This window comes from Photinus pyralis, unplaced genomic scaffold (assembly GCF_008802855.1).
Source record: "Photinus pyralis isolate 1611_PpyrPB1 unplaced genomic scaffold, Ppyr1.3 Ppyr1.4_LG2, whole genome shotgun sequence".
Taxonomy (NCBI): Eukaryota; Metazoa; Arthropoda; class Insecta; order Coleoptera; family Lampyridae; genus Photinus; species Photinus pyralis.
In genome coordinates, this window is record NW_022170403.1 from 51,661,247 (window position 1) to 51,671,128 (window position 9,882).

Here is a 9,882-nt window from a genome sequence, read left to right on the forward strand (position 1 = left end):
CAATGAACATTACCTGATCTATATCAGATAAAAGTTTTAACTTAATGCCCGTAAGTTTTAACATCGCATCGAAAGCTAACCCTGGAGAGGTAAAATATCTAGATGGATCCAGCTTATATGTTTCCATGCAAGTTTCTCTAAAATTCTCAAAGATATCGGCCAAAAGTAAAACATCTGTTTTTAAATATAAATCTGAATACTCTCCTAAATTTCTAATATTGAATGAACTCCACACCTTATTTGCATGATCATATTCTTCGTCGCTAATACCATCATTATTTAAACGACTAAAAAAATCATCTTTTGACGGTAACATTGTTTCATTGAGTTTTGCCCAACTGTCAAGATATTCATAGGGAAAAACACCTTTTCTTGTTAATAAATGAAATTCAGTATCATTATTACAGTGAAATTTGGTAATTGTCTTTTTATGATCTTCTAAATATGATGACAGTTTATCAATGCTACTGTTCATAAACCTAAACGAATCAATAAATCTAAATTTAATGTTGGTATTACTGACATCTTTCGTGAATGAAATGTATTTTTCCTTGTTTAATGGCAATAAACTAATATTCCCAGGAAAATCAGCAGCTAAACTTTTTATAATAAAATGTGCATCATATCCGCTCAGATTGTGAAAAATTACTGGGATAATGGGTAAATCTTTAAAATTAAGGTTGCACGAATTATGTGAAGCGCCGTTGAAGTTTCCGGTTCGATGACAATGTTCCATAACTTCCCATCATCATCGTCTTTCAAAAAGGGTTTATTACATATATAACACATGGAAGCGTTTTCAAAATCGTAGATTTCCGTTTGAGTAAGACTTCTCATTGGAACTATATAATTAAATATCTGCGAAGTTTTATTTGCAATATTTAACAACTCTGAACTAAACCATTGAATGCAATCTTGACCTCTATATAAAGAAAAATTTGACAGCGAATTATCATAGTCACACTTTAAATAATATGCAATACTAAAGGGTGTATGTTTTTGATAATATTCTGTACTATTATGCATATCAGCATTGTCACATTTTTCTAGAATACATTCCAAATCTGCGTAGATTACAAAAGGAGCTTTTTTTTGATATGAAAAATGTTTAAATTCTAAATATTGATTATTATCTGTAGGCAAGATCACTTGACAGGAATTTATCTGATTACAGTAATGTTTATGCTTTTCAAGATGCGAACTAGAAGAAAAATGATTTAAGCATCTATTACAAATATATTTTGTACCGTTATGTTGAGACTGTTGTTTGGAAAACAGTGCCGACATTTTTTTTATCCATGCAAAATGATAAAAAGGTACTCCGTTATTAATGCCTACAAATATTGCCAATAGATTTATAGGTTCTCTGTCACATGTAAGGTTTTCACTAAGTAGGAATGGAAGCACCTGTTTACCTTCAATGCAATAAACGTTAATTGCCAGATTATTCAGTTTTTCAAATTTCTTTACGTCGCAAAATTTTATTGGGAACTCGATCGTATCATAATTTAAAACTGTACTGAAATGTGGATATTGCTACCGGATATATAGCTGCCATTATCGCCCAAAGAAAGCAATATTCATCATTGTTTCGCACATTGATGACTGCATGTTTAGTTGCTATAAATTTGGGAAGCTCAACAAATGTTGAAAATCCTCCACCATTCAAAGGAATATATGAATTAATATTAACCTTAAAATAAAGCACTTCATGTAAAGCCCAACCTGAATTTCTACCTGCAAATTCACTTAGCTTTACAGTCAATTTATCTAATACTTTTTCTTTATACCATTCTTTAAGGTTGACACCTCCGTCAATAATGCTATTTGGTGTTGCAAAGGTTTTTAAATCGATTTCCAGAGATGTAGGATGAAGAAAATTACACGCTAGATAAGCGTTAACCTTTAGCATAGATTTTTTTAACATAACCTTAATTTTTCGCGAAAAACAATTGTATGCATCCTGTAGAAAAACTAAAGGATCCTTTACATCTATATTAGAAATAATACCTGTTATTAATCTATTTTTGAACCCACTTTCAACCGTTTTCCACGTCAGTTTACATTTATCAGTATTACTACCACTACTAGTACTAGCTTTAATCCCTGCACCAACTTTTTTAGTAAAATTGTTTTTCATCCTTTTAAACTTTGTCAAGTAACATCGCAAAATGGCCAAATTATTCTCCAACTTACTTAAATTCTCATTACGAAACGCATCCTTTTCCTTAATTGAACTTTCCACTAACTTGATGTTTTTTCGAATAATACCAATATGTGTAGTGATTTCAGCTTTAGTTTTCAAAATTGTCGCTAGTTTCCTGGTCTGCTTTACTATTTCAGTGCTCATTTTAGAGACGCTTTCCATTTTGACTGAAATTACAATTTGTTTATCATGATATTATTGTCATAAATGGAATAAAACATACCTGATTGGATTTCAATAACAACAACCGCTATTGGTTTTACAAATTTAATTGTGTGTCGTAGTTTGTTGATAAGTAGAACTCGACTGGTTTCCATGCAATTTCTAATAACTATATATATAAAACCGCAATATCTAAAAATAAATCTCAACCGCAAACGACTACTACTAAGTTATACATTTTATGAAGTACGCCGCTTGTGTTACTAAGCATGATTCTAAAATTAGAAATTTGTTTTTACCTACCTACCCCTACACATCTACTACCCCTACACACATCGAAAAAAACACCGCAATCAAGTACGCCGCTTTTGTGTTACTAAGCATGATTCTAAAATTAGAAATTTGTTTTTACCTACTACCCCTTAACACACAACCCCCCTAAAACACATCCACTACCCCTACACACATATACAACCCCTCAAACCTCGAAAAAAACACCGCTATCAAGACCGATCCAAAAAGTGAGTTTTTGTCACTGAAATGAACCCATACTTTAGCATTGCGCTTATGGAGATTTACATTGTGCCAGAACTCTCCTTGTTTAACTACTGACGATGATTATAGCTCTTAAAAAAATATTTAAAAAAATCCCGCGCATTTGATAACTCCGTAAAAAAACAATTCTTAGTCGGTTTTTCAGGAACTTTCTACGGATATAACTAGGTTACGGTGGGACGAATGAAGCTGATTTTTTTTACAGACTCATGATAAGCACTACTAATGACTTAACGGTGTTTCGTTTTTAAATTTTGTCTCTAATTACAAGATTATCTTATTAGCTTAACATTATAAGATATCTTATAATTAGAGAAAAAATTTAAAAAAGAAACACTCTCATAGTCATTGGCTGTACCTATCATTGGTCTGTAAAAAAATCAGCTTCATTCTTCCAACGGTAACCTAGTTATATTCGTAGAAAGTTCGTGAAAAACCGACTAAGAATTGTTTTTTTACGGAGTTATCAAATGTGCGCGATTTTTTTAACTATTTTTTTAAGAGCTATTATCAACGTTTTCATTTGGTGTATAACTTATTTTTTCGAAAAACAACCTTTCAGAATTGGTACCACAAGAAGTACCCGCAGCGCCTTAAGTCGTATGACCTGAGGCGGCAGACGATCGATTTCAGCATACTCTGATAGGGCAAAATGGAACTCCATCGGTTAAAATTTTGATCATTCTCGTTCAGTGGATTTCGTGCTAGCTCCCCTACTATAATAAACAAACAAAATCAAATCAGTAATGTTATAAACAGCATATTATGACGGGAAGTCATAAGGTGATTATATAAAGTCAAATAGGGGTTGTAAGGTGTGGTGTCCATGTTAGGCATCGACATGCTTAACATACGAGTTAATGTAACTGAAGTTGACACTTACCTCTACATGCTGTAAAAACTTTGAAGATTCTTTCCATAGATCTTAAGGTCTTAGTACGAGGGCCGTTTTTTTTTTCAACCTCCGATCTCATGCGGTGACGGCTAGACAAGTCGCAGGCCCGCGGTGTGCGCAGTAGTCGATCGCGCATCTTCCCCACCACAACATATGTCACTGCCGAGTTCAAATAGCCAGCTTGTGCTGAGCCGCAGTCGCATAAGCATTGCCGCGTCTATTGATTCTCCCGCCAAGTTGAGAAGTGTTATTCGTTTCATGCAAGCAGAAGGAAATAGTGCAGCAGAAATCCATCGGAGAATATGCCGTTGTTTACGCAGAAAACATTATGAGTGATGGTGTTGTACGGGAATGATAAAGATGGCCGAACTGACGTGCATGATGAAGGAGGTCAAGGACGCAAGTCTGTCGTTACAGACGACCTTGTTGAATGAGTTGACAAGGTGGTTAAAAAAACCGTAGATTCACAATAAGTCCTTTGTCTGTGGAATTTCCAGAAGTGTCAAGATCTTCTCTGCACTCTATTGTTACCGAACATTTAGGCTACAAAAAGACTCATTTCAATTCCCTGGCGGTAACATTTTATGAAGAGGGTATTGGAAAGCTTGTCCACAGGTATACCAATGCCTCAATCTTCATGGTGATTATGTTGAGCAATAAGCATAAGTTTACGTACATTTTGGTAATAAAACAATTTTTTTCCCTTTACTTGTCTTTTATTTATAGCCCACCGGAGGTTGAAAAAAAAACGGCCCTCGTAGTTGGCCACACACAAAATGAGGGAGACGACATACTATACACTCATTGATAGAAAAACAAAAGCAACGCACACTCAAACCTACATTACAAGTGTTAAAAAGACTGGAACACCATTTCAAATCACAGAAATGGAATACACCGATTTCTTTAACTTGCGAACGCTACAAGGTGACATGGAACCAACCTTTCTGTAGATCAAAATGGTAAGTAAGTAGCATGGCAAGACATGACATCTAATAGTCGAAAAGAAGGACCCTGAGGAATATACTACAAAAAAAGCTACGAGGATAATTTGAGTTTGACCGAAAATTGAATCAACTAGAAGAATAATTTAAACCGATCTATTCACACTGAAACTCCCTCAAGTAAAACTGGACGATGTTGTTGGTAATTTTTTAAATTTTGTTTAAGGGATACCCATTTTTATGTAAGATTCTTTTTAAATAATTTAGTTGTTCATTTCGAGATATAGTATCAGTTAAACCGAGGCCTACGATACTTACAGGCCGGAGCGCTCGAAAAAGTCACGTGACGTTAGGAGTCATATGAAATACATTACGGCTTATGGAAAATCCGTGCGCGGCTCCACTATTTATTTTTTTACTGCGGATCCGTTCAACATAGAGCCACGAAATTTCAATGAGAGCTTGTCAATAGTACACACAATCAAATTATGGTGTTCGTTAATTTTTAATAACACTAAAAATCATTCATTTTTAGGTTTAAAGTATTGAAGATAAAACGATGTTAGTAAATCCGCGTTTTTCTATCTTTACATCATCATATTTCTTTTTCTAGGAACTATATCATTATAATCCTTGAAAATTGAAAATAGATTTACTTATTTTATGTTGGAAAATATTGGGAAAGGAAGTACAGGCCACCCTGACGAATGAACTCTGAACTCTAGCAAGAAAACTACAAAAAATGAAAATTATGTTGCATCAACGAAGAACGTAGTTCCGCTATCGGGACGTCTGATAATAATATATTTACCGCGCGCAATACTGAGCTTGCTCCGGGAAGACGCTAGATAATGAAGTCTGGCGCACTAGATAAGCTACATAAAATGGATCCCTGAATTTTGAATATTTTAATTAAGTTCGAAAACCGGGTCGAACGGACCAAATTGTCTACGCAACAGGAGTGAAAAAAATTGTTATTTTTTTTAGCGGACTGTATTAAGAAAAATTACGCAAACAATATAAGTACACACCAATGCTCATCCACTTACCTGGAGCCGGATGTTTGTAGGTGCGGGGATCCCCTTTATCAGCTTATAGTAGTAGTACCCGGCACTAGCCACTTCACATAGAAAACCTTCGGTAAAATTGTAGTACGTTTATGTGTCTGCATTCGAAAACGCCAACTCTGGTCTGCTCTTTTCGTCGGCGCAGGTTTTGCAGATAAACACTCGTGTGTTTTAGATAGCATTTTGTATAAAGGAAAATTTATCCGCAATGAAATAAATTAAAAATTATTAGAAAAATTAAATGGTTAATGTTGCGGCAACACTCTTGCTTAATATTGATTCATAAGCTATCTATTTAGGTTTTTTTGCAGTGTGGCCTTATCTTTCGTGATAACAAATCGATAATAATTGACCTATTTATATCATGCATCGTTTTAGGAATCTTAAGTTTTCAGGTATAGGCGGAATTAATGTAACGAAGCAGCTAGTTTCCACCTGGTTTTGGGTACCACCGTGTATATAACCTCCCGGTATCGCTTCGTTACGAGTGTTGACCCCAAAATGTTTGTGCTTGGAATTGAAGATGCAAACTACAGGTAATAGATATCATTTCTAAAGTTCTGTTTCAGCCGCCGTCGCCGTGGCCGTAATTAAACTAGGCAATTAATCCGCCACCGATTGCAAGCGTTTCCGTCCAGATGTTGCAGTGATTTCTGCAGCATTCAAAAGATCGCTCCGATTAGAAGAGGAGGAAAAAGAAACATTTGTTGATTTCCGATCCGGTAATGAGTTAATAATTGATTTTAGTTTCTCTACGTTCTGTTTTAAAACGAGCAAGGTCGTTCGATTTATTCCGTTATAGCAGACGTTTTGCAAGTGACCCGAAATTCCAGAAAACAATGGGCAGTAATGAACTACTAAGGCAGTGGGCATAACCTATCACAAGAAGCTTGAAATAAAAATTAATTTCTTCTACGCGGGTGCTAACGTGTTACGTCATTGAAAAGAGGAAAAAAATATCTATCAAATGAGCCTAATAAAAATGTGCAATGCTATTTAAAAAAGTTCAATTGTTTTTCGTTATTCATTTGTTTTCTGAATTAAAAGCAATATTATTTTATGAACTTATTTCAGTTCCATGAAAATGAAATTGTTTTTATAAAAAATCTCAACTAACAACATATGATTTTATAGTATCATTTTTAATCAACTGCCATTTTCTTCATCCTCGTGTATTAAGTCGTCTAAGTTTAGTACTTCTGGTTCGTCTTCATCTTCAAATTCATCCAGTTCAAAGCTTTCTGGAACGTCAAGCAGTTCGGGAGGCAACGGGTCTCCTTTAATCCAATCAAACTTAAGGGTGTATTCCCCTTAAATTTTATTTCTATTTGACGTATGATGGGTTGCATAATATTTACTTGTAATGAAATGGCAACGAATAAACAAAGATTGAAGAATTTACCTGCCCAACCATTGTACAAAGTAAACAAGTAATTACGCTAATTTGCCCAGGTCATTAGTCATTGTGACGAATATGCATATATAATTACACATCGATTAGAAAACGTAAATCATTGTCACAACGGCTAATCCTCAATAATTTCACTTTTCCCAGTTTTTAATAAGACGCATAATTTTTTTTAACCCACTAATTACTCCATGAATTGTATTGACCCTATCTGGAAAATAACGCATGTAAGCGAATAAGTACGTATAAATTAGATATCTTTAAAAATGTGTACATTTTTTTTACTAATATTCTAGATGTGTTACAAAAAATCGTCTAATTCGGGAACAACACAAAATAAATGAGAACTAACGCTTTTTGCGCAAATTACATCTCTTTCCGAAGGATGCTACATGGGAATAATCTCAAATTTGTGTCACACTAAAATTTTAGGGGTGTTTCAAAATTTCGTCTAATTCGGGAACAACACAAAACAAATCATAACCAACGCTTTTTACGCAAATGACATCTCTTTCCGAAGGATGCTACATGGGAATAATCTCAAATTTGTATCACACTAAAATTTTAGGGGTGTTTCAAAATTTCGTCCAAATCGGGAACAACACAAAATAAATCAGAACTAACGCTTTTTACGCAAATTATATCTCTTTCCGAAGGATGCTACATGGGAATAATCTCAAATTTGTATCACACTAACATTTTAGGAGTGTTACAAAAACGTCAGAAAAGACGCAAACTTTTAATTCACCCAAAAATAAATCACATTTTCCGCGTGAATTCTATTACCCAGTATATTATGGAATTATAATACCTTCTAATGAATCCGGTTTCTATTTGTAAATTGGTTCCGATAAACGCAACATTGCCACTAATGGAGTCAGGCCTGCTGTATGATGTGTTGCCTACTTTACATTTATAAATGGTGACTGACTTCACTAAACGCTGCAAATTTTCGTAAAAAATTTCGAATGAATATTTCGTCTAAAATTTTTTGTAATTTATGTGAAAGGTTGGTCGATGGCTCTATGGTTTGCTCATGTTTTTTCTGAGTATGCTACAGGGAGATTTTTAAAATAATTTGTGTTGACACCATTTTACCTATAAAACTTTTTATTGGCAGTGCTCTAAAAAATTGATTTTTCTTAAATATTAAAATTTTGTTCTGTAGCATACTTTTTAAATGTATAATTTACACGAAAAAAATTAGCCCCGTCTTTCATCTCATGTTTTACAGAATTGAGACGAAATATAAATCGCACTATTTTCGCATAAATGTTGTACTACTGGATTACACCACCATTTTCCAACTTCCACCCATGTCCTACTGGAGTTGGTGTGGAGGGTTTAGCTACATGTGCGTTATTCCATACGTAATTGGTAGTTGACACGTTTTATGTGGTTTTCTATTATTGCCCCCCCCCCCCGGGGAGAAAGTCCCTTACTTCTAGCACTTACCCTTGCGCCCCTAAAAGCCGATCTGTTATTATCAGCGTCCCACTGATAGCCTTCTAGCTCCTGCAGGGATGTAGCGATAGGGTCGACCCGGTGCGGGTTCTTCCCCTAGGGCCAAGACCTATCGATTGACACCCGGTTGGTCCTTATCGCAACCCAATTAACAAGGTTGGTTAACACGAGGTAAGTTGTAAACAACTTTATTTCTTCAAAAATTTAAAATTCGGCAGCTCCTAAACTACCCGACCGATTTGGACTAGGTTTACACCAAAAAATTCGTCTTTTTTGCGCGCATCCGCCCGAACCACTCACAGAATTTTATCGCCTAAAATCTACGCTACACGGTTTTTAAGGCCGCGGAGCGCTCAAAACACGCCCGATCTCTATGAAAACTCCGTCCGCAACGAGTAAGAAAGAAAAGGTGTAATAACACCCTCGAAAGAATCTAGTGAATGGGTTAGTAACTTGGTTTGCATTGAAAAAACAAATGGTTCCTTGCGTTTTTGTATAGATCCCCGCCACCTTAATAAATATTTAGTAAGAGATTTCTACGAGATTCCCACATTAGAGAAGATCACTGTAAAACTAGCAAAGAAAAAATACTTACGAACACCCTTTGGATTATCTACTATCCCTGAAATTTTGTGTAAATTAATAAACAAGTATTTTGGTCAAATAGAAGGAGTGGTTCCGTATTTTGATGATGTTTTATGTGCAGCTAATTCTAGAGAGCAATTACAATTGATCATCCAGGAAGTTGTGAAAGTGGCTAGGGAAAACGGAATAAAATTTAACCCATTAAAATTGCAATATTGTGAAAGCAAAGTGAAATATTTAGGGTCAATATTCAGTTAAAGTGGTGTTATACCAAACCCAGATAGATTAAAATGTATAGAGGAGTTGAATGTTCCTAGGAATAAACGAGAACCCCCACAGTTTTTTAGCGATGATTAAAGTAGTCATATAGGGCCGGTTCTGGACCAGTTCAAGGTAATTCGCCACCTGACCTTGGAAAGTAGATCAAGGTGAATTTCAAAGGTCAAGGTGCCCTTGGAAAGTAGGCCAAGGTGAAATTCAAATACCAAAAGTCACATGGAGGTGACCTTGGAAATTAGGTCAAGGTAAATTTCAGGTGAAGGTGACCTTGGAAAGTAGGTCAAGGGGACTTTCAAAGGTCAAATGAAGGGGACCTT

At 35.2% G+C, this 9,882-nt stretch overlaps 1 protein-coding gene across 1 annotated transcript; it reads right to left on the reverse strand.

The window, feature by feature from the left end:
- Positions 1 to 1,501: 1,501 nt before the first annotated feature.
- On the reverse strand, positions 1,502 to 2,606 carry LOC116164089. The gene is made up of 2 exons (XM_031478215.1): positions 2,430 to 2,606; positions 1,502 to 2,373 (listed from the first exon to the last, which is right to left on the reverse strand). The coding sequence occupies exons 1-2, from the start codon at positions 2,521 to 2,523 to the stop codon at positions 1,502 to 1,504; spliced, it is 966 nt and encodes a 321-aa protein (XP_031334075.1). The 5' UTR covers positions 2,524 to 2,606.
- Positions 2,607 to 9,882: the final 7,276 nt, after the last annotated feature.